General features: G+C 48.4%; 1 protein-coding gene and 1 non-coding gene across 5 annotated transcripts; both read right to left on the reverse strand.

Moving 5' to 3' along the window:
- Nucleotides 1–1,014: 1,014 nt before the first annotated feature.
- On the reverse strand, nt 1,015–25,108 carry Ncapd2 (non-SMC condensin I complex, subunit D2). 4 transcript variants are annotated; one of them, XM_006506532.4, is made up of 32 exons: nt 24,506–24,596; nt 22,771–22,916; nt 20,085–20,160; nt 19,762–19,820; nt 19,108–19,269; nt 18,702–18,844; nt 17,443–17,570; nt 17,237–17,360; nt 16,922–17,069; nt 13,987–14,184; nt 12,703–12,837; nt 12,521–12,608; nt 12,246–12,420; nt 10,817–10,932; nt 10,336–10,560; nt 9,660–9,834; nt 9,151–9,235; nt 7,233–7,366; nt 6,788–6,920; nt 6,609–6,693; nt 6,368–6,532; nt 5,998–6,170; nt 4,841–4,955; nt 4,644–4,767; nt 4,406–4,561; nt 3,924–4,101; nt 3,735–3,829; nt 3,142–3,222; nt 2,823–3,006; nt 1,871–1,997; nt 1,598–1,756; nt 1,015–1,327 (listed from the first exon to the last, which is right to left on the reverse strand). In XM_006506532.4, exons 5-32 carry the CDS (start codon nt 19,195–19,197, stop codon nt 1,242–1,244), a joined length of 3,825 nt encoding a protein of 1,274 aa, XP_006506595.1. In that variant the 5' UTR covers nt 19,198–19,269; nt 19,762–19,820; nt 20,085–20,160; nt 22,771–22,916; nt 24,506–24,596; the 3' UTR covers nt 1,015–1,241. The 4 variants fall into 4 exon arrangements, with proteins under 4 accessions (XP_006506595.1, NP_666283.1, XP_006506594.1 ...); NM_146171.1 differs by having other exon boundaries at nt 19,108–19,289; nt 24,506–24,594; XM_006506531.4 differs by having other exon boundaries at nt 19,108–19,289; nt 24,402–24,545.
- Nucleotides 19,369–19,439, reverse strand: Scarna10 (small Cajal body-specific RNA 10). Its single transcript, NR_028517.2, has one exon.
- Nucleotides 25,109–25,145: the final 37 nt, after the last annotated feature.

Below are 25,145 nucleotides of genomic sequence, written 5' to 3' on the forward strand. Positions count from 1 at the left end.
ACCTTTGCTTAAAAGGCAGGGAGCACGCTGGGCTGCACCCCAAATCTAGTCTTGGCTCCTTGCCCTTCCAGATTGCCCTACCTCCTTGGGGCCCCAGAGCCAAGGCTGTGTTAGACTGACAGCTGTGTGGCCCGTGCCCAGGCTTCCCATGAGCGGGGAGCAGGCCAGATGAACAGGGTGGGAAGGGTGGGAGTGGCCCCAGCGCAGTGGTGGGGAGGAGAGGCATGGCAGATTCAGAGTCCCTTTTCTGCCTTCCTACCGAGGCTCTATGCACAGCGTTAACCCTTTTCCTACCCAAAGAGCCCTTCCATAGCCCAGCCCTAACCTAGTGTTTCAGAGGTGCACCTTCCCTTTTGCCTCACGCCTGTCATCTATCATTACTGTCCCCTCACCAAGAGGTAGGGAGCACTTCAGCAGCACTGTGCTGTTGTCATGGCAGCAGAAACAGCAGTTGTGCCTCCTGCTCCAAGTGACTCAGCAGATTAAGGGCTTGGGGATGGTGGGCACACAGCATGGCTTACAGCTGGACCTCCTGCAGACCCCTTAGTGTAGTGAAGGACTGGCTCTGGGGCGATGGACCTTGTCACCTATAGAACTGAGTGGGGTTCATAATCTCTGCCATTAGCCAGGCTGAGTCATTTGCCAGTCTTCGGGGGATGGGGTGGGGCGCACAGAGGAAACAAACCTTAGGTCTAGAGCAGCATTTCTCAAGTTGTGTACTCCTGACATGCTGTGTTATGGGGCACAATGTGCATGAAGGTGGCCTTCATCTTAAGGCTTTCACTGCAGCCCCCTGCCCCACAAGGCAAACAGAAATAAGTCTCTAGGTATTACCGAATGTTTTCTGGGGTGCAAAGTACCCCAGACTGCTGAGAACTGTTCACGTGAACCTAGAAACCGCATAATTCTGCACAGCAGAGTTTCAGTTGTGCAAGGATGAGGCACCACAGGGGCCATGAAGATCCAGACACAGCTCAGGGCTAAGGATGGGACAGACCAGCCAGGACAGGATGCTTAAAAGTCTATAAAAACATTTATTCATTAGAAAACAGCAATTGGCACAGGCTCGGAGAAAGGGAAAGTGGCAGCAGGGCTCTAAGAGAAAGACCTCAATGCAAAGGCCATTTCCATGTTAAAACCACAGACAACAAGCACTTCTACAAGGGGGGGGGGGCACTGAATCCAAGATCATCCAGTAAGATACCCTGCACGGCAGGGACGGGAGTAGGCAAAGGCAGCTCCTAGGACCTGTGTCTTCGCCCAGATGCTCTGCGGATGGGGGTGGTTCTCTTGGGTGTCTCTTCTTCTGTCATCTCTGCTGAAAGTTCTATTCAAAGAATTATAGGAACAAAAGCTGAGTCATAAAGATGGGGCAAAATGGATCTCAAAGTAAACACATGCGCGCGTGCGCACGCGCACACGTGTGCACACACACACACAAACACACACACAAACACACACGCACACGGCACACTGTGAAAGTCAGCCGAGCTGCATAGTGAGGAAGACATGGCCAGGAAGAATGAATCCACAGCTAGGCAAGCCCCACTGGAAGACCCCACACAGGCAGCTGATCTGTTGGGAGGGTGTATCATACCGTCCTCACTGGACTCGTCACTCAAGAAGACAACTTTGGCTTTCCTCTGGGACTTCTTGCGCTGCTGAGTTTGTGGACGACCAGGTTTGGTACGTCGCGGCTTAGGTGTGACAAAGTCATTGTCTGAGTCTACAGAAGTCAGAGGCTGTAGCCTTGAGACTAGAAAAGAAAGGCAAGGGGACCATTTCAAAACCAAAAACAAACCACAAAGGAACAAAAAAAGGGTGGGGACCACTCATAGGAGCCCCATGTGGGCTTGCATCCCTCTCATACCAGCGGAGGGTTTCTTGGCAGACAGGGCTCGCTGGCTGCCTCCCTGGCCAGTTTCAAACTCCTCTATTCCATCCATGCCTCTGGTGTGACAGGCACGAAGCTTCTGCTCAAATTCATCTATTATAGCCTGGAGGACAGAAAGTTAAAGACAGGGCTGGAAACATTATCTCCCTGCTTAAAAAGAAATAGCCATGAAAAGAGAGAAAACTAAAGAAACCAATCTGAAACTGTGATTCCAACTAACTGATGCCACCACAGGGGTGGGGGGTAAGGTGACCTCAAAGTCCTGAAAATGCCCAGTATGACACAAGTGGTAAGTATGTGCCACTGTGTCCAGTGAGTGGACTTTGGATGCTGATCTGTCAATCACGTTCCTTCATCCAGGACCACGTATACCAGGACAAGAAGGTCATGGGGTGGAGGCCATGCGGGTGTGGGACAGAGCATATGGGAGCTCTACTTACTGACTTTTGCTTTAAACATGAAACTACTCTAAAGAAGCAGTCCAGTGCAAACATGTGCGGCATACCTCTACTACCAGGAGACAGAGGCAGGGGAATCTCTGTTAGTCTGAGGCAGCTGGGTCTACATAGCAAGACCCTATCTCAAGGCCTTCACTGGGGCTGGGAAGGTGGCATAGTGGTTAGGAGCACTGGCTGCTCTTACAAAAGACCTGTGTTCAGTTCTCAGGGCCCACAACAGTCTAACTCCAATTCCAAGGGGACTTGGCACCTTCATGCAAACATATACACAGGCAAAATACCAATGCATGTTAACAAAAAAGGAAATGAATGGCCTTTAAAAAAGGGACCAGGAATTAAGATCTGGTCTTAGTCACTCTGGTTCCATAGCTGTAGTGAGGCTAGCAAGGCAGAAAGTTCAGACAGGAGTCTCAGAGCACTTAGGGAGGCAGATGAAGTTTACTGCACCGGAACCTAACAGGACCACTCACCTTGCCCTCAGGCTTGGCCCCGCGACGCAGTTTGCCCACAACTGACAAGAAAGCACTGAAGACAGACTCATCTAAGAGCTTATCGCCAAAGCACTCAAAGTTGTCTAGCATCTTCTGGAGACCTCGCTCTGTGAGGGGCAGCTGGGACATACAGTAGGCTAGGTCTCGGTACTGACGCTCAGTTCTACAGGGAGGGAGAGACTCTGTGAGGCACACACATCCTCCCCCTTCAGTCTCCTTTGGTCCCACGGATGCCACCAGGGACTCTCTCTTCTGAAAGGTCCCTCTTAGCACAAAGATGTCCCAAAATGGAGCATACCGGGCTGTGCGGAACCGCTGACACAGCTTTTCTACCAAGCTCTCAGTCTGTTTGTCCTTGGTGATGTAGGAGAGGAGCTGCCTGTGAGGAGAGAGTGTACGATTGGCCAGGAAACCCCTTTCTCAGCTCCTACACTGAAGCCACCACCCCAACCCCAGCATGGCCTCTTCTGTCCTTGCTTTAGAAGAGAGTTCTTTGCATGGCCTTCTACCGCCTGTCCTCTGGTCTCCTTCCCTTTATTGAGAAAGCAAATAACAGCTGCCACCTAGTGACTGCTACTATGTGCCTCACCCTCACCCTCAAGCAGCACCCTACCCTATGTAAGAGCCTCCACAACTATGCAGCAAGTCCTGTCAACCTCATACGGTTAAGACGGGCAAACAGGTCAAGTAACTTGTGGAGAAAGTACGGCTAAAATGTCCATCTAGAGCTGAAGACAGCGGCAGAGTGCTTGCCTAGCACATGCAAGACCCTGTGTTCATTCTTCTTCATTCTTTGCATTCCATCCATCCATCCATCCATCCATCCATCCATCCATCCATCCTAAGTCTGTGTGCCCCCCCCCCCACTACTCTAGATCTAAAGAGCCATACTTCATGATGGTGTGGAAGGGCTCCTCTTCCACTCCGCCCTCTGGGTCTGACAGGCGACTGATGATATCGGGGAGTAGATTATAGATAGCATTGCCCTGTAGGAGGAAAAGGATGAGATGAGGCGGGGAGCAGCCGGCAGAAGTGGGACCTATCCATCTCCCCGACAAAGCCCCAAGCTGCTTCTCTCACCTTGTGGGAGAGCTCATTGAAGAAATTCTTGGCCAGAGCAGCGATCTGAGGCACAGGGTCGATGAGCAGCACGGCCATCTCGCTCACCTGCCCCTTCACCTTCACCATGTCCTTCAGGATCAGGTGCGTCATCACCAGCCCCGCTGTCTTCCGCACTTGTTGAGCTGGGTCTCGGAGGCTAGGAATAAAAACTCTAGTCACTAAGATCAAGAACTCGTGTTTGTACCTTGAGAACAATAGGAAGGCCTTAAGAACAAGGATCTATTGTTCCACAGTACGCCAGTTTAGAAGCAGCTCCAAGGCTGGAGTCAGGGACCACGAGATCTGTAGGCAAGATTTTAGAGGGAAGCTTCAGCTCCCAGTGCCCATTTCGGGCCTGCTTGTACAGGGTGAACAGCCAGCAGGTACCGAAGTCAGTGCCACGGGTGGGGGAGGAGCCCGTGAACTCTTAGTGGGTCTCAGGTGGCCCAGGGATCTCTTACCGGGCATACAGATGAGGAGTCCAGGGATCCACCAGGTTAGGGAAGCGGATAGCCAGATCCCCTGTGGCAACCATGAGGTTAGATCGCACAGTGGGGAGTGAAGACTTTTCCAGCATGGTGAATAGAAGACGAAGCTGGGAGTCGCAGAAAGGGGCACTGAGGGCAAAGAGAGACCCATCAGGAAAGCAAGAGGGCTGTACCATCTCATGTTCCTTGAGATGAAGCCAACTAGGCCTACCTGATCATGCAGAACTTGCCAAGGGCCAGCGACGCAGCCGCACAGAGCTCTGGGTTGCTGTATAAGCCAGGGTTGTTACAGACTTTAAGTAGCAGTGGAACAAAGGCAGCTAGTACCTGGTTGCCTGACAAAAGAACATGTCCAGGTTAGGGACAGATTGATTCAACTGGGGGAGGGCACATAGCGATCTTTCTTACCGTCCAACAGCTCCTTCTCACAGATGCTTCGGATGAGCTCCGCCTCTGTGTCGTCAGCAGTGGCCCCCCCCACCAGCCCCAGTTCTTCCTCCATTGTAGTTTCAGAGCTTGCAGTCTGCAGGAAGAGAAGCCAGGGATGTTGGGTGACCACTTTTCTTTTTTGAGACAGGTGCTTACATGGCCCAGTCCTTCCTAAAACTTTTATGTAGATTGGGCTAGCCACAAATTCACAGAGATCTGCCTGCCTCTGTCTCTTAAGAGATGGCATTAGGGAGTGGCAGGAGGAAAGAGAGAGAGGCGGGGGCGGGCATTAAAGGCGTGCACCGCTTCACCCTGCTTTAAGACAGACTTTAAACTTTTGTTGTTTTATGAGTCTCTCTCCCGGCATGTATGCAATCGTACATGTGTGCACTGCACACGGAGGCCAGAAGAGGACACTGGGTTTCCCTGGAGTTGGAGTTACAGATGGTTAGGAGACACCATGTATGTTCTGGGATCTGAACTCAGGTTCTCTTCAAGCGCGCTTAACCTCTTGAGCCATCTCTCTCCCCGTAAGACATCATTTATAAAACCGTCCACAGGAATGACAAATAAGTCCATAAAGAGAAAGAATTTCTGAATGGAGAAGGGAATGACTAGGTCTCTTTTGTAAGTTTTTAAGTTTGCTAAGGCAGGTCTCTACACCTCTTCCTCTGAAGACACAATTGACTGTGGTCAATTTACAATGGTAAACAAATCCTGTTCAGCCTGGCAGTGGTTCAAGGTCACAGAAGTCAGGCTTTGTCCCACTGCTGCAAGCCTCTGGTTTATTTATCAGAAAGACAAATACTCCTCCAACAGAGAGGACTCAGGATCCCACCAGGTGACAGGCCAGTATCACAGGCTGGTAAGAGGGGTGTGTTGTGTGTGTTCAGATAACTCAAACAGAGGCCTCCTCAGCAGGGCCCGTGTCTTACACTAAACGAACAGTCAGTCCATATGTCCTAACACCTTGCTGGGTGAGCATGGGTAGACTGGGACATCTTTGTTGACACTAACCTTCCCAGGGGAGAGAGACCGATTCTTCATTACAGAAGGACAGAAGCAGAGGTCCCTGGAAAGGTGTGTCCGGAGCTGAGGGCATGGAAAGAAGGAAGTGCCCCTGGCCACTCACGCACCTTCTCCTTGGGCTCCTTGGCCCTGTGCTCCTGCTCCTCTCGCAGAACTCGCCGCCGACCCAGCTCTCCACTCACTGCTTGTTCCAAATGCACCAGCTGCTGTAGAGCCACATCCCCAGCCAGGGACAGCAGGTTCATCAGCAGGAATGTGGGGAGCCTAGGGGCTGTTTCCTCTAAAGAAGAGAGAAGGAAAAGAGCCAAGTCCCATTAAACTTCCAGACCCACTCCTCACTCATGGAGAAGGTGAGACGCGGCAAAGAATGGCCCAACATCAACCTGAACAAACTGAGATGCCGTGGGCCGAGGTTTGGGGTGGACAGAGGCTGGCTGTCCACCCCACCCCTGAGCAATGACGCCCCTGCCCACTTACTGGGGTCTGCCTCAGTGGCGTTCTTCTCAAGTTTCTCCAAGACTTGCTTGGCACAGCCTTGCAACATCTGGGCACAGAGCACATCAGGGCTCTCTGCCAACTGGTAGGTCAGGGTCACTGCTACTTCTTTGAATGGGATCCAGAGGGGATCTGGGTGTGCAAAGCCTAGAGAGAAAGGAGAAGGTGATCTCTCTGGGAAAGGGACCAAGCAGACCTGCGTTACACCTCCTGGATAGCTTACCCTTTGTGACCATATCCTGAAGTCGCTCAAACAACCTGTGCTCCTGAGGCAGCCGGAAGGGAGGGTGACGCTCACCCAGGGAAGGCTGAGGAGAAGAGAACAGAATGCCAGGGTGCGGAAGGCCAGCAGGAAGCTCTTCACTCTCCTCAGCTGAGCCACAGCCACCCGCCATGACCTACCTTCCTCCTGTCCGAGATGTTAGCAATGGCAAGGCACACCTGCTGGGCCAGCCTGTAGTCCTGGGGAGACTTCTCATCCAGCCCCACCCTCACCAGGGCGTCTAAGTTGCTCCCTACAATTTCTGGTTTTCCTCTAGGGAAAGGAAAACAGAGTTAAAGGCAGCCCTGGAAGGGTTCTGAGGGAGACAACAGCAATGGAGGACGGTATCGGTGCCCACTGTGTGGCGGGTGTCTAGAGCCCTGAAGCACTCACTACAGAAAGCTCCGGGCCTACAACCACCTCCTGGATGTCCTTGAGCTAGTGACCACAGAAGACAGGTGGGCAGGTACCCTCTTCATGCAGGCAGCCAACCCCAAGAAACCTCACCTCGGCTCACTGCTATTACTGAAGTTTGGAAAGGGCTTGCCTGCCCCACTCTGCTTGCATTCTGGGTGTGAGCCTCACCGTGCCATCATGCCAAGAAGCATAACAGAGGAGCAGCGCTCCAGAGGAGAGCTTGGCACCTTCTCCGTTGCCCGTTCCCATAGCAGCTGGATCACCGCTGGCTTTACCTCATCCTTCTGCACAAACTCACAAAGCTGAGGAGAGAAGACAAATGAGTCTGCTTCAAAGCATCAGTCCCTTGGTCTACCTGTCTGAAGCCAACACTGAGAGCCCTGACGGAAGCAGCGCCTGGCTACTGTGGAAGGGGAAGGGGAAGGGGGCTCAGCTGTGAACAGTGTGAGGAGGTATTCCTTGCTCCGTTCTCTATTAGCCTGCTTCATGGCTTTCTTCAAAGCTGCACTTCCTAAGGTCACACATTCAAACGGACATTCTGAGTTCTACAGGGAGCATAGCTCTAACTGCATTCTGGATATTTTCTTTCTCTCTCTCTCTCTCTCTCTCTCTCTCTCTCTCTCTCTCTCTCTCTCTCTCTCTCTTTTTCTTTCTCTCTTTTTTTTTCCTGAGACAGGGTTTCTCTGTGTAGCTCTGGCTGTCCTGGAACTCACTTTGTAGACCAGGCTGGCCTCAAATTTAGAAATCCACCTGTCTCTGCCTCCCGAGTGTTGGGATTAAAGGCGTGCTCCACCATGCCCAGCTCTGGATATTTCTTACTATGAGCACAAGTCAATATATCTGTGACAAGGCCATTGTCCTTTCTGCCTTTTCATTTTCCCAGCAATGCGGACACCTGTTGGTCACATGTTGTCCACCCACAGCTGCTTCTGCAGGTCCTGCCTGTCCTCACCACTGTATCCCTACAGGAGCCTCTGGCAGCCCTTCTACTCTGTTGATGGTCTTTCCCCAGCCAGCTTGTATGTGACAGGCAGGTCATCTCAGCATGTGTCTCCAGTCCGTCTCTGGCTACTGTGGGAGTCCTGAGTAGCAGCCAGCCTGGGAAATACCAAGTCACTTACCACCACCAGGTCCTCTTTCCCCAGAAAGGAACAAAAGTAGCCATCAGTAGTCAGGCCCAGCAGCCAGTGCCACTCTCTACTGCCCCGCAAGACAGGGAATGCCCCTACAGGAATTCACCTCAATCAAACCCTGGGTCCCTCTGATGTGAAGGCATTCGGCAGCCTCCACAATTTAGTCTCAGCCCATGCTCCCAATTGGATTATCTTCTGCGGATAATGACCTTGAGTCGGAACACAAAGTTCCAGCTGGGACAGGGTACTTTCTTTACTTTTTATCAGAAATTCTCTCCTCTTCAGCCACCCCCCCCCCCATCTGACTGAACTTCCAGGACCCATGCTGACTTGTCCCACCTTGTTGGGGTAAGGCCTGACCTCTACCCTTAAGCAGCTCTGTGGCCTCCTTTACCCAGAGGCTGAGCATCTTTTCTGGAGCTCCTATGCTGTGTGTGTAAGGCAAAACCGGCTGCAGCCAGTCACCTTCCCAGACCTCTCCCGGAGCCGCCCTCACAGGTCCTCACCCTCCTTACACAAGGGGCAAGCAAGCACAGTAAACAGCACGTGTTAGCCTTCTGGTACCATGCTTGCCTGTGCACTGACTCCGGAGCCCAACACTTACTGACCTCCCACAATTTTCTAAAGGTGTTTGGTGGGTGTTTTTTTTTTTTTGTTTTTTGTTTTTTGTTTCACTAAAACCAAACCACTGGTCTCTTTAAATTTGGGTATTGTAGCACACACCTGAATGTGAACAATGAGGAAGCTGTGACAGGACTATGAGTTTGAGGCCAGCCTGGGCTACGCAGTGAGACAACTGCCTCAAACCAACAGCAAACAAACAAGGAAACAAAGAGCTGGGAATGGGAAAGTAATGACTCTCCAACGTCTTTGTGGAGCTGAGCAGATCTCCCCACACAGGAAACAGCCTCTAACTGTAGCTGTGGAATACGAAGAAGACCAAGTGGACTTACAATTTCCTCAAGACACTGAATGGTCCCGACGGAGGCATCCACTAACAACAGCGAGAGGTTGTGAATCAAAGTCTGCGCCTTGGCTCTGTAGGAACAACAGCCATCAGTGGTCACTAGGACTGGGACTCTCAACTTGGCAAATAGGCTGCTAGGTTAAATGAGTGCTTAGAGCAGACCCCAGCACAAGTGCACCCCAAGCCTGGTATAGACCCATCCATGAGTTCAGAACGCCCCTAGAACTCCTCATCAGAAGACTAGGAAATCCTGTGAGAAGCTGACCTTAGAAAAGTTAACAAAGGCCGGGCGTGGTGGCGCACGCCTTTGATCCCAGCACTGGGGAGGCAGAGGCAGGCGGATTTCTGAGTTCGAGGCCAGCCTGATCTACAAAGTGAGCTCCAGGACAGCCAGGGCTATACAGAGAAACCCTGTCTCAAAAAAATAACCAAACCAAACCAAACCAAACAAACAAACAAAAAGAAAAGTTAACAAAGACAAGGAACCCCATGTACCTGGCTGAGTCCCCTTTCGGGTTGAGGTAGAGTTGGCGGTACGCATTAAGCACGGCTTCCCGGACACCAGGCTCCTTAGACCAGATGAGTGGCAGCATGCGGCGTACCCCAAACAGGGCCTGAGGTACCCCAAATTGGAATACCATCACGAAGAACTCAATCACCTCCTGCACCACTGAGAACAGATACAAATATCACCCATCTACTTGGCAAATGTCCTAATACCCATAGACAGAACCCTTGGTAACACATGGCTGGAGCGGTCACTGTCCCAGTCCCTGAGAACGACGCTAGAATGCCTTCTCATGACACAGTTAATCAAAGTAACTATACAATGTGAACAGTGGTAAGCACCCTCTGCCTTTTAATGATGCAGGCATCAGGGACTGGATGATATTGCAGTGTTCTTCACTCACTGTTCACTCACTGCTCTTCCAGAAGTCCCAGGTTTGATTCCCAGTACCCACATGGTAGCTCACAACAATTCCTAATTCCAGCTTCAGACAACCTGACTCCCTCTTCTGCTCTCTACAGGCACCAAACCTGCATGTAGTACACACGTGCAAAACACTCATACACATAGAAATAAGTAAAGTCTGATGATGATGATGATACGGGTGTGGGCATCAATAACATTGAGCAGGCAGGACTGTGTTCCGATCAGCACCCGGCCTACCTGTAGTTGTGTTCTCATACATCATCTTGCTGATGATGCCAATGGCTTCTGTAATCTTCTGGGAGAAGCCGTAGGCATCCTGCAGATACTGCACCAGCATCTCCTGCTTCACCAGCTCATCGTTGCTCTGGGATCCCTCTGGCTCGGGCACACTGGGAGAGTCTTTACTGCCTGTCAGCCCTGGGTCTGTGTCCCCATGAGAGCCCTGTGTGGAAGCTTCGGGGCCTAGGAATTAGAGGTACAGGACAGTTTTGCACAAGTGTACCGGGAGTCCAGTGGCTACCAACATCCCTGCACATCTCTTTCAACAACGTGAATGTATGAAATTACAATGTGCTCTGAAGCACCTTGGTTCCTTTCTCAATTCCTGCAGACCTCCCTAGTTTGCAAAGGTGCCCTACGACTGACTGGGCTGCTCCCCTTCCAGAGCAAGTGTCCACTCCTTCAGCCCAAGGCTGTGCTTGCTGACTGAAAGGATTACCTTTGAAGATGAGTCCCAAGAGATTCAGGAAGCTGTTCTCCTCTGGCTCTGTGTGACTGAAGGGTTCAGACTCCTGGAAGTGACTGGTAGCTTCCCGAGTGAGAACAATAGCCTGTCTAAGAAGAACAGCAGCAGCCTGTCACCAATTTAGCTCTAGAGCCATGTCCCTGAAGGCCTTGTAAGGGATCTGACAACTTCATCCAGCCCTACATGCAGTACCCTATAGAAAAGGCATGTCTCATGCTTAAAAAGACAAGCAGTTCCTACTAAGCAGTCAAATACAAAACCCCTGAGCCTTTACTGTGGTCCTCAAAGAACTTGAATAAGCTTTTAAAATCATAAACCCAGAGCTAGCCAGATGGCTCAGTAGGAAAGAGTGCCTACCACAGGGCTTAATGACTTCAATGCTAGAACCCACAGAGAGGGAACTGATTTCCAAAATTGTCCTCTGACCTTTACAAATGCTGTAAATGTAAAAACAAGCCAAAGCAAAATAAAAACCTACTGCAAACACCTGTGTAAAACCTGCTATGGATGGAAGCACCAGACTTTCAATAATTTGTTACTTTTATGGCTTAACTGTTGTAAACAAACAGTTTTACAGTGAGGTCAGATGGCCATGAACTCACTAGGTATCCCAGGCTGCCCTTCAACTCCCAATCCTCCCACTTCATACTTCCCAGGCCTGGGATTACAAACAAGTGCTGCTGCCCCACAGTGACAGTGAGGAGCCACAAAACACATCACAGAGTGGGCATGGCTAGGTGTCGTGGCTGGTTGGTGTGGGCCAGCGCAGCAGCAGAACATATGCTTAGCAAGCTCCTGGGTTTCACGTCAAGCAAGAAAAACAAAAAGATGGCAGGTGGCACAGCGACTGGTCTATGCTATGCCAGGGCTTCGTATCTGAGGTGAGCCCTCTAACAACCGAGCAATCGCCATCCCTTGTCACCTTTTGGAGACAAAGTCTTGCTACAAAGGCCTGGCTGTGAGGAAGACTTGCTGTTTAGACCTTGCTGGACTTGAACTTGCATCACCCCCGGCTTCTGCCTCCTGAGCACTGGGGTCACAGGTACACACCATCACACTAGGTCCATTTAGTTTCATGAAGTTCTAGGAACCAAATCTAGGGCCTTGGAATTACAGGCTATATCACAGACTAAGCTCCTGAGTAGTTTCTAAAACATTTCCAAGTAGAAAAGCAGTTGTGGAATACGCATTTGGTCAGACATTACTACAGCAAAAACACCTGTCACTTCCCGCAGCAGCGGACATAAGTTCAAATCGTCTTTAAGGGCCCCCAAGTCTCTCCAAGGTTAACTAAACCTACACACCATCAGAGCACCGTGTTCTGTCACATACTACACACTGTCAGAGTGCCCTGCTCTTTCACATACTACACGCCGTCGGAGCACCGTGTTCTGTCACATACTTGTAACTTGCTTTGGCAAGCAGTTGGCGGATGCGTCCTTTCACCTCCTCTGCAGTCTCTGCATCAGCAATTTGATGATCTCCCTCTTCCTGGGGAAGTTTCAGGAGCTGCTGCAGGGTCGACTTCAATTCTGGCAACATGGCATCCCACTCCTCCTCCGGGTCTAGTGCTGCAGCTGAATGTGGGGGGGGGGGGGGGAGTCTCAGTTCGTCTTTCCTGATGGTTGTGACCACATCGAGAAAGTAAGGCAGCCTCCCCAGGCAGGGACTACTCACTCGCTGCTGCACTTCGCCTCTGGGCTCGCATTTCTTGTAATTTCTGAATCTCCTTCTGCAGTGGTCCAGCAAGGTCAATATCACTAAGCTGTTGAGGTAGAACGCATATCACGTCACTAGGTGAAAGAACTCTATCCCTGTTTCCATTCCGTCCCTCTTCTGCACACACCACGGTTCCTTACCTTGCAGGAAAAGGGATTATTGGCTAGAAAGCTGGCCAGCAGCTGAATGGCATTTTTACACACTAGCACTGACTTGTCTGCCAGCCGTCCCACTGCCAAGGCCACCACTGCCTGGAAACGGGTCAGAGGGAGTGCCTAGATGAGCAGAGAGAGAATCAATTCAAATCTACAGCATCCAACTGCAGCCTATTGGGGGGAAGATTCAGTAGAGGATATCCACGTATGCAGCTCAACATAAAATCTTAGCCCTACTTAGAGGTTGGACCCACTGTGAGTCTAAACTCAGCCACCCACTCACTCTAAAGCGTTTCTGTGGAATTATCAAATATTTCAGCACCACACACTCTAGTTCTTAACTGGAGCAGACACCTCTGTCCTTGGAAAGGAAGAATTACTACTGCTCATAAGATCTCAAGTTTAGGGATTGGAGAGATGGCCTAATGGTTACGAGCACTGACTCTTCTTCCAGAGGTCCTGAGTTCAAATCCCAGCAACCACATGGTGGCTCACAACCATCCATAATGAGACAGGTCCATCATAATGAGACCTGACTTCCTCTTCTGGTGTGTCTGAAGACAGCTACAGTGTACTTAGATATAACAATAAATCTTAAAAAAAAAAAAAAAAATCATGTTTAGACTCTTCTTTGGGGCAGTTACTAGATTCTGCATCTATTTTTAAACAACAACAAAACTTTCTTCAGGGGCTGGAGAGAGGGCTCAGTGGTTAAGAGCACTGACTGCTCTTCCAAAGGTCCTGAGTTCAAATCCCAGCAACCACATGGTGACTCACAACCATCCGTAATGAGATCTGACGCCCTCTTCTGGTGCATCTGAAGACAGCTACAGTGTACTTAGATATAATAAATAAATCTTTAAAAAAAAAAAAAAACTGGCTGCTCTTCCAGAGGACCTGGGTTCAATTCCCAGCACCCACATAATGGCTAGCAACCACCTGTAACTCCAATCCTAGGGAATAAAATACCTTCGTCTGGCCTCCACCGGTACTGCATGCATGTAGCACATGGACACCAGCTAGCAAAACACTCATACCCATACAATAAAAATAAAAAAATTTTTAATTGAGGCAAGGTCTATTATAGCCCCGCATGTCTTCAACCTTCCTGTGTGGCTGAGGATGACCTTAAACTACTGACCCTCCTGCCACTGCTGCTATCTATCAGGCGTGGTCTGGTTCAGGTATGACACAGTGCTCAGCCAGTCTCTCTTCACTTTGGCAAGTACACAGAGGACTTTAAGAGTTTCAGCAGAGAAGGTTGTTCACCTTCTGTTGGACAATTCGGGCAAAGAGCTGCAAAACACGGCTCCGAACAAAAGAGTTCACATCATGGCCATGAGCTTGCAAGATGTCCAAGAACTGATCTCTGGTTTCTCGAGCTGATTCTTCGAGCTGGTCACCATTTAGAACCTGCAGTACCATCTCGGCTATAGCTGCTAACACAGCATTGCGCATCATGTAATTCTGAGAGAGAGAGAGAGGAGAAACATTGGAACACATCTCTCAACTTCTATATATACATTTCCTTCCCTAAACACTTCTGGTTTAGATTTCTTATGCTAAGCTGTGATCTGGTCAACTGTCTAGGCCTATGTCCCCAAGATCAAAGAAGATGCTGAGACCCAAGTGGATTTGTTTGATCAGAAAATGTCAGAAGAAAAATAAAAGCTAAAATCAAAGAGTGGGGATTCATAGTCTGAAATGCTTGGAACACAGTATTTTGGATTTTGTATATCTGTATATACATTTTATCTTAGGGATGGAACCTAAATCTAAATGCAAAATATATCTATGTTTCAAATATTTCATACACATAGCCTAAGGGTAATCACTGATAATTAAACATTTATTTTATGTGTATGAGTGTTCAGCTTGCAAGTTTATCTTGCCTGTGTGCCCTGTATTCAGTAAATCCAGGGTCAGTGTAAACTGTGGACTTTGGGTACTGATCTATCAACCATTCAGAAGAGGACACCAGATGTTCTGCAACTGGGTGTTAGGAATTGAACCCAGCTCCTCCCCCCCCGCCGCCCCCCCACCAAGTGCTTTTAACCTCCAAGCCATCTCATCAGCCCATTAGACAATATTTTTAGTAATTATATATATGAAATAGTTTTACAGTATAGAATTTTCCACCTGTGATATCTACTTGGATATCAGGATATCTGATTATGTTTCAGAATCAGGATTTCTGTTGCTTAAACTATACGTGAATACCATCTGGCACTGGTCAGACGGTTCAGCAGGTCAGGTGCTTGCCACTAAGCTTGATAGTCGGAGTTTGATCCCCAGGGCCAGTGAAGGGAGAGAGCCAACTTCCACATGTATGTACACATTATACACATACACGCTAAGTAGCCCTGTCTGGCCTACAAGTATGACAAGCAGGCTGGCCTCAGAGAGAGCCACCTGCCTCTGCATTCTGGGTACAGGGATTTAAGATGAGTGTCACCATGCCTGGCAAATAACAATTAAAAACCTAAATCAGGTCTATCCATCAATGCACATTTGAGGAACATTTCTTCTCATCCTTTATATGAGGCCACAAAACGTTTGAGCCTTATGAATAAACATTTGCTTTCCTTCTTACTCCTTAGGGACACAGAAGAGCAGAAAGCGGCCTCAGTGCCAAGAAGTGTATTATGTAATCCGGGAGAGACTAGGACAGGGGATTTTTCCCCCTGCCTCGGCCAAGAGCCAGAGAACAGTTGCACACAGAAGTTAAAGAAAATTAGATCAATGAGTAGACTGTCTTTGACATTTACCTAGGAACCCCCAGCGCTAGCCTGGGAAGAGGCCAGGTAAGCATCCAGGAAAGAGAAGTAAAAAGAACAGCAGAGTTTGGTTGAGACAGCTCATTGTCTGTAGAAAGTGAGGCTAGCCAGATGGGGGCGAGAGGCTCCAGGCCAAGGAGTGCATGGACTGGGCACCAAAGCTAAGTCATTCTCATTAGACAGGCTGTGGGATGGCTATCTCGTCTACCAGTACTGCACAAATCCAGAAATACCACTTATAAAGGGCTCCTCCTGTGCTTCCCCATAGGAATGTCACAGTGGTAAATCTAGACAACCTTGTCTATTTTATGCAAAATTCTATTTTGGGGACAGTTTTGCTTTATAACCTCAGCTGGGTCCTCCTTCCTCTCAGCCCTCTGGGTCTCAGACTCTAGGCGCACACTTCCAGCCTAACTGAAAGCTACTTTCTCAAAAAACAACCTAGAAGCCAGGTGTGGGTATGCAAAAGAAAAAAAAAAAAAAGGCTGGAATTCCAGCACTTGGGAAATGAGAGTTTGAAATTCAAGTCCAGCCTTGGCTACACAGGAAGTTTGAGGCAAGCCTAGGCTATGTAAGACACTGCGATGGGAGAGGGCAAGGGAGAGATAGAAGATGGTTGTGAACCTTCCCTAGGCATGGCAGCACATCTACACTTCTGGAACTCGGGAGACAGCCAAGGCTACATGGCAAGCCCCCCTTCTTTCTTTTTCTTTTTATTTATTTATTTATTTATTTATTATATGTAAGTACACCGTAGCTGTCCTCAGACACACCAGACGAGGGCATCAGATCTCATTTCGGGTGGTTGTGAGCCACCATGTGGTTGCTGGGATCTGAACTCTGGACCTTCGGAAGAGCAGTCGGGTGCTCCTACCCACTGAGCCATTTCACCAGCCCCCAAGCCCCCCTTCTTTCTTATTCTTTTGTATATACATGTTTGAGACACGTGCTTGTGTGGAGCACGCATGCACCATGGAGCATTTGCAGAATTCAAAGGACAACCCTGAGTGTCAGTGTGCCTATCTCCTCTGCAGACTTACACACAAGTCAAACACTCACACACATAAAAAAAAACAAGAAAGAAAAAAAAGTTTGGGTTTTTTTTTGACACAGGGTTTCTCTGTGTAGCCCTGGCTGTCCTGGAACTTACTCTGTAGACCAGGCTGGCCTCGAACTCAGAAATCCGCCTGCCTCTGCCTCCCAAGTCCTGGGATTAAAGACGTGTGCCACCACTGGCCAGCACATAAAATTTATTTAAAAAAAAAAAGTTTAAAGGAAAGGAAAAACTTCTGACTTTTAGAGCATGCTTATTATTAATACGAATAAATTCCTGGGCTGATTCCCAGAACCACATTAAAGTGAAGAAAGAAAGAGTGATTTCAACACTAAAACCCCTCTACAAATCTGAGCTTCCCCAGATAGACTACCTCTCCATCCAGATGGTCTAGCAGAATGCACATGTTGGCCATCAGGACAGCTGGGATTCGCTCTGCTAGCTCAGTGAGGAAAGCCGCAAAGCCCTTTGCCCCTGCTGTGTCTCGACTCAGCTCCTGTGGACACTTCTGTCCAATCTCTCTGCAGGGGAGAAAGCAGATACAGTAAGAAAGCTCAGCTACTGAGTTCCCAGTAAGGGAAGCCAACAGGCTTCAGGGCTGAAGGAATCCAACGTCACATGGAGAAAGGACCCCTAACTTCCTTTCTCCCCCAACGCCCCAGGAACACAGACACTCTGGGAGGATTACCTTACAATCTCTCCCACTATGCTCTTCATCCCGTAGTCTGTTGCCCACAGACTCACGGCTGTCACCAACACAGGGGGCAGGTGCTCAAAGTGCTGCAACATCTGGATGATCTTCACAGTGGCACCTGGGAGATGGAACGTTAGCCATTCAGGGAGAGCTGCAGAGCAGGGGGCGGAAGCGAGCAAGCGAAGTGGAAGGCAACTCACTGAGCATATGGTTGTAGCGGACCAAGGCCACCCCAAGCAGGTGTGCTATGGCCTCCTTGGTGGAGCGGTTCTTCTGGTGACTAATGGTGGGATTCTCCAAAAGGCGGTAGCAACAGCCAGTAACCAAACTAAACAAAAAAAGAATGAACAGGAAGAAATGAGCTGTCTGAAGTCGAGATACCAGGCAGCTGCCGTTACTCAATCCTGTCCCTACTATGTCCATCTCAAAGTTTCTAGTTCTCCGCTCTTTCAGTCTAATCGTATTCTACACCAAGGATTCTTTCCTTCAGGATTTAGTAAATTGCAGCCAGTTACCATGACAACAAAAAGCCAGACTATAAGATGAAGATGGTAAGGCAAGGTTAGCGAAGACTTCTCATTGTTAAAAATGGCAAGTTAGATCTTTACAGACCTTTAAATTACATCTGCTGTAGCTAACTGACCATTTACTTTCACTTTGGTTTTAGTGTGTGTGTGTGTCTGCGCATGTGGAAATCAGAGGTCAACCTTGGGTTTCATTTCTCAGGAGCTGTTTGCCTTGTTTTTTGAGACAGGGCCTCTAGCTGGGATATGGGGCTGGCCGGCCAGGCATCCAGACATCTGCCCGTCTCAACCTCCTTAACACTGCGCTCCATTTGGCTTTTGATGTGAGTACTGAGGATCAAACTCAAGCCCTCATGATTGCATGGTAGGTGCTTTACTGACAGCTACCTCCCCGACCTTTACTTATTTGGAGATAGAACCTCACCACTATACAGCCCTGGATGGCCCAGAAGTCTTTATGTTGACCAGGCTAGTCTCAAACTCTCAAGAGATTGGCTTGCCTCTGCCTCCCAAGTGCTAGGATTAAAGGTGTGCACCATGCACCAGCTTCACCTAGGGGATTTTCAGTAAACACATCTTCATGAATGTATGGGTATTAACATGAGAATTTCATTGTGGTGGCACATGCCTTTAATCCCAGTACTTGGAAGGCAAAGGCAGGTGAACTTCTGTGAGTTCAAACCCAGTTTGGTCTACATAGACTTCCAGGCCGACCAAGGCTGCAGTGAGACATTGTCTCTCAAAAAGGGGGGAGGGGACAAGAGAGAAACGCACATTCCATTCAGTATGTATTATATGTATGCATGTAATAGACACTCCTATGTACTACTGCAAACAGCACTAAGGGATGACGGATTTAAAAGGCTTATCTAGCACCAGAACCGCATTTTGCACGGCTCAAGATCATCTGCTCAAGTTGCGTCCTAACTCCCCACCTGACAAATTCTTCTTCAATTGCTGAGTGGTTCCATAGGTGACGGATGTCCAGCTGGAGCAGCTGTGTTAAAAGCTGAAGAACTGGTTGCCTCTCTTCCTCCCAGTCAAAGCCAAGGGTTGCTTTGGCCCGGGCTCTCTTACCCTAAAGTGAAGGTGGAGATCAGTCAGAGAGAGCAGCGGTCATCGAGTCCCTGTGCCCGCACTCAGTATCAAGGCAAGGCCAGGCAGTACCATGGAGGATAAGCTCTAGAATGCACAGGAACTACTTGACAGGGAAGGAGAGCTGGACCTTAAGTGCTCCCTCCTAAACCCCAAGCAAGAACAATAAGCATGCTAAAATCATTGGTTCCTTTCCCATCAATTCCTTTCCCCCTCACATAAAATAGGTCAGGGATATCCAATTACCTTCCCACCGATGTCCAGGTCAATGAGGCTTGTCTGGCTGGTCATATTCTCAAAGGACTCCAAAAGGCGTATCAGGGCATAGCAGTTCATTTTGAGGGCATTCAGGTGGGCGCTTCTATCTGATCCACTCAGAGCTGCATCATCCAGGATGGACGACAGTTCCTGGGAGTGGCGGGATACCACTGTGAGGGGCAGAATCTGGGGGTTGGTCTCATTGGCTTTCTTCACATAACCCAACTTCCAAACACTTAGCGCTTATAGCCATCAGATTACCAAAGATCTGTGTGTCATCTCTCAGTGGCCATGACACAGCTAAGTCCTTTGAGACCACTGACCCTGGCACCTCGAATATAAGACTGTTCCTACTTTCATTCCAGTTACCACAATTCCTCCCTGGCAGCTGGAGAATCACCCCGACTGGAGTGAGGTAATTTAAAGAGTAGGAAATTTTTTGTCGGTCCGCCCTTACAGTGAACGCACATTACTCTGTATCGACCACCAAGATTACAGACCTGAATAGGTCAGAGGTCCCTGGACTTAGCTAAACCAACTGAATCACAACAGCCTTGATATCATCACATGGCTGAGAAAATGTAGGAACTGCTAAACATAATAACCAACACCTCCCAGCCCCTGCCCCCGGACCCCAGACACCTTTCTTCAGGAATTCCAGAGTGTCTTCCTTGAGGCCAGGTTCTATACTTCGAAAGTGACTATGAGGGAAAGAAAGTGTGGGGGTGAGACAGGAGCCTACAGAGCCCATTCTCAAAGATCAGCTCTAAGGACTCTAACGTGAAAATACTTGGGAAATTGTCAAGTAAACACGGTGGCAAGCTGGATAAATGCTCACTATGGATGTCAGTACCCAGAACCAAGTATCAGTGAACCCATAATTTGTAATTTCAAAACTCACATGCAAAAATTAAGAGAAAAAGCCACCAGTTCTTTCCAGAGCACTGGCTGTGAATTTCACTTACTGTAAAATGCTGTAGACTGTATCGAAGTGCTCCAGTATGGCGAGGGGCCCCTGAGCTCGGAAGGCAGACTGAAATGCTGGAAAATGAAGGAGGAAAGACAGGATTTCTTGGTATCTATTTTTCTCCAGAAGGCACTTATATCAAAAAGCGGATGAGTCTGACGTCATGGCACATAGCCATAGCCTCAGCAACTCAGGAGGCTACAGCTAAGAGTTGCTACCACAGAGAGACCCGGTCTTTAAACAAAAGCAAACCCACAGGTCAAGCAAAGTGGCAGGGCCTTAGCACCGGCACTAACTGAGCACTCGGCAGTGTCTCTGCACTGCTCCACACAACTGCTTCCTACACTTCAGTCAACAAAGGATGGCACACATGACAAAGTCAGTGACACAGCAACAATCTACACAATAACAAAACTGCCCGATGACACAGGACTTAGAAGGCATCCCGTTAAATGACGTGTGAAATCATGCATCAGTCACATTTTTGGTAAGGCAAACACCTGTGGACACAGATATTAATTACTGTGGTATTTCCCAGATTGTTGTTTTCTATTTTCATTACTGTTTCTATAACTGCTAATGTGAATCCTAGGTAAGAATGGATTGAGGCTAGGTGGGTGTGGTGGTGTGTTCCTTTAATCCCAGCATCGAGGAGGCAGAAGCAGGGTCACACAGTGAGACTGCCTCAAAAAACGGAGGGGAAAGAGGGAAGCTGAGATGACCAGGTACAGGATCCCAAATGTCCCGTACGGTTGCTCTGCCCTACCTCAAAAGACAGGGTCTCTTTCCCTCTTAATTATTAATTAAACTGTTTACCTGTCTGTGTTAGAACAGGCTTCTGCAACCCGCCTGTTACTGCGGTTGGGTCCAGACCCCCATGCTTGTCCACAGGGCCCTCCTCACCTTGGCCTCACTCTGGACGCTTCCCCTCTCCTCCCTTTCTCTCAGTTCTCTCTTACATTAAAGCTTTATAAGCACACACTCATTGTATAAAGTAGGTTTTGTTACATTTTCTTTTTATGGAAAGGGTTAAGACAAGGCTTCCCTATGTCAATCAGGCTGGCCTTGAACCCACAGAGGTCTGCCTGCCTCTGGCTTTCCAAGAGCTGGCTTTAAAGGCATGGACCACCACACCTGGCTCATTACATTTTCATACACAAATATCATGCACTTTAGTCATATTCACAATTCTCTCATAAAAATATGGAATGTTTCATCAGGTGGTGGTGGCGCACACCTTTAATCACAGCACTCTAGAGGCAGAGGCATGTGGATCTCTGTGAGTTCAAGGCCTGGTCTACAGAGTGAGTTCCAGGACAGCCAGGGATACATGGAGGAACCGTTGTCTCAGAAAAAACAAAAAACAAAACCAAACCACCAAAAACTATGGACTGTTTCTGGGCCGTTCTTCTTCCTGTCTCCTTCCAACCTAGGAATCGGTGCCCCAGAAATGAGCTTTACTTCCTCACACTATAGCATGGCCCAGCACTACCTTCTATTTTCCTGGCCAAGTCCTGGAGTCAACAATTCTTGGTGCGTTCTGGCTCATGTTAGAGGAGAAGGATTTGTAAAAACTGAAGCTCTAGGCACCAGACAGAGTCACTGTTGCTCCCAGATACTAAGAGAGGCTGAGGCAGGAGGACTGAAAACTCCAAAGCCTCACTTTGTACACACTAGGTAAGCATGGTACCAGTTGAGCTACATCCCCAGCCCTTCTCTTGCTCTTGATTCAATCCCATGTTATTTTACTCACCAGGCCCTAGAAGCAATAGGCTTTAATATACATACCAAACATTAAGCATGTAGTAAGCTATACCATGAAAACGTGTGCACCCGTACTCTTAATGATGTTTCCATATTAATGAATCATCTAGCAACAGGCCTCTCAAACGTGTCTCCCCACACGGCATGTTTAAGTGACAAGCGACTATGTTGTGTGCTGTTGCAGCTATGTTTCTCCTTCACTGAACATCCTGGAAACATAATGTAGTTTCTAAACAGTGCTCTCTGAGAATAGGCAAGGCAAACCCTGGCACCGCCCACAGGACTTCTAAACTTCATGCATTTATTGTATGTGTGCTGGTGTTCTGTTCTGGTGTAGTGTGCACACACACACCTCTATCTGTCTGTCTTGTCTATCCATTCATCCATCCACGTACCACATGCACAAGTTACAGACAGTAGTGAGCTGCCTTGTGAATAGTGGGACTCAAACCTGGGTCCTCTGGAAGAATAGGCAGTACCCTTAACCTCTAAACCACCTCTCCAACCCCTAGTCTACAATTACCAGGACTATACATTGACACATGGTAAGAGGTAAAAATACAAAAACCGGAGCCGGGCAGTGGTGGCGCACACCTTTAATCCCAGCACTTGGGAGGCAGAGGCAGGCGGATTTCTGAGTTCGAGGCCAGCCTGGTCTACAGAGTGAGTTCCAGGCCAGCCAGGGCTACACAGAGAAACCCTGTCTCGAAAAAAAAACAAAAACCACCTTTTTCTCAAAAATGGCCCAGGACATTTTATGCCATGAATTCCATGTGGTGATACAAATAAACCAACCAACCAACCAACTATGGGACAACAAACAACTAAAGGCAGGGACTAGGAAAGACCTCCCTGGCCCAGATGGAGTGTCCCGGGGCTGTAGAACAGAAAGGATAACATCATTGCATGGAGTCTCTCACCTCTAAGCTGGGATGAGAGGTGCTTGACGGGCAGCACCTCCCGGACAACGTACTGATTCACACCTCCACTTTTCAGCAGCTCCTCTGGAGATAAGGGCAAGTGGAATTCAAAGTTGTGGGGAGACATCTTTCTCCCCCTGGTTCACCTAGAAACCAAACAGCAAAAAAAAAAAAGGCATGGTGTAAATCTACCAGTGTGTCATCTTTTGATTATGTGACAAGAACATTTCTACTGAGTCTACCCCAGGTTCAGTTCAATATAAATAAAATATATATTTTTTCAAATGTTTTTCAGTCTTATAACAGCTATATGAATCGTCTTATAAAATATAAGATCAGAGCCGCACAAAGTAACACATGCTTATATCTATGTCCCAAGTCCACGGGAATCAGTAGGATGGAGTTCAAGGCTAGTCTCGGCTACGTGGTGTGGGCTGCAAGAGATCTTGTCATAAAACACCCTCCCCTGCAAACCCTCACCCTCAATATAAAAGCAACTCTAGAGGAGAATAATTTTTTCCTTTAAGTTTTATTGCATTCTGATGAGAAAAGATACATAATTTCAATTTACCTGAATTTGTTACATATTTTGAGTAAATAGACTTACATCACATTCTTCTTTCCCTTTTGTACCCCAACTCCTCCCAGAGAGTCCCCCCTTTCAAAACCTGCAATACCTTTTGTTTTTTATCATATTCTTTAAAATTTATAAAATAAGCTGGGCGTGGTAGCACACGCCTTTAATCCCAGCACTCGGGAGGCAGAGGCAGTTCCAGGACAGCCAGGGCTATACAGAGAAACCCTAACTCAAAAAAAAACAAAACAAACAAACAAAAATATATATACATATAATATTGTAACAATAACAATGAGTATTATAAAAGTTGTGTGATATAACACAACAATCAATTGAACAGTCTTATGCAGATGTTTGTCTACAGCAATACTGAAAATACATATGTTTTTCTCGGTATAAATTTTAAATAACTCCAAATATATTAACTGTATGATATTTTAAAATAATATATCACTATTAGTTTTTTAAAAATCAACACAAATAGATCAAGTGAGCATAATTCTTATTATTCTGACACTAAGTCATTGAGTCTCATGGTCTCTGTAAAATGGTGTTGCTCTGGGGATCAAAAGAATCAAGGGATAAAAACTAGTCAATAGCCAGGGGTGGTGGAACATGTGTATAAAGGCAACATTAGAAGGCTGAGGCAGGAGGACTGCTGAGTTTGATGTCAGCCAGGACTGCAGTGAGGCTGCAAGGAGTACATCTCAACAACAACAACAACAACAACAACAACAACACAACAACACAAGACAATACTAATGAACTATTAAGTGACAATCAGTGTATACATACAGACTTATTGCTTCCATTTTAAAGTGAAAAAAATCCTTAAGAAATATTTTACTGAGCATTGGGGTTCCAGCCCAATCAATGGAATGGAAGGACATTAACTTCTACTTATCCTGTGCCTGATTTCAGTCTCATGGGGTGCAGAACGAAACAACCAAATTTACACATTGGGTAGTAAGGCTATGCGATTTTGCCCACACCACACATTCAGATTCTGATCTGTCAGACACACAGCCATACTGGATCTCAAGGGCATCCCTACCAGACCGTCGCTCCCGACCGCACTCCGGCAAAGGCTGCGTCACGTCCTGGACCTGCTTTTTCTCAACCTTTCCCTTCCCAACCTTTCGCACTGCCACATCTCACCTGGACCCCGCGACACCCCTCACCCGCCGCTTCTTCAACCGGAGAGCCCCCTGCTGAAAAGGAAGGAAGAAAACAATAGGGCAGGATACGCGCCAAACAACGAGATGGTTTTCAAGCTAGCGGAGGAACCGGCCAATCCGCGGCAGGCTGAGACGGAGACCCGCCTCAGCGCCAGGCGTCGCGCTCGCGGAGCCCGCAATTCCCTGTTCAAACCTCAACGGCTGCCAGGAGGCCAATCGCGACAGAGGCTGGAGAAGCCAACCAATCACAGCCCCGGGGGCGGGGCAAGCGGGCGAGGGGCGTGGCCCCGAGTCTGCGCTTTCCCGGCATCTCTACCGTAGTCGGCTAAGCATGGTCACCCGTTGTCTCTCCGCGGGCCGCCTAAAGCAGTCCAGCTTTTAACCATGTGGCGCCCGGCCCTGTACACTCCGGGAATATACTGCCCCAGCAAAACTCAGCTTGCCGTAGCGCCAGGCTCCCGTCCTCCACTTCCCTCACAGTTGAGGACGCGCAAGGGACAGGAGAGAGCTTATTTTAACGGAATTTCGGTTTGGGGGCGTCCTTTCCTGCGACAACAAACACCGCAGCGGTTCCATTCTTCCAGGGGCTAAACCGGAAGTATTTGACTGGACGCGCCTCA

Source organism: Mus musculus, chromosome 6 (assembly GCF_000001635.26).
Source record: "Mus musculus strain C57BL/6J chromosome 6, GRCm38.p6 C57BL/6J".
In the NCBI taxonomy this organism is placed as follows: Eukaryota; Metazoa; Chordata; class Mammalia; order Rodentia; family Muridae; genus Mus; species Mus musculus.

Coding starts and splice junctions, on each gene's coding strand:
- Ncapd2 (NM_146171.1), bottom strand. CDS start 22,897: ATGTCTCCCCACAACTTTGAATTCCACTTGCCCTTATCTCCAGAGGAG. Junction 17,571..18,701: donor ATTGAAGAAGAATTTGTCAG/GTGGGGAGTTAG, acceptor TTTTTTGTTTAG/TTTGGTTACTGGCTGTTGCT. Junction 6,694..6,787: donor ACATCTCGGACAGGAGGAAG/GTAGGTCATGGC, acceptor TCTTCTCCTCAG/CCTTCCCTGGGTGAGCGTCA.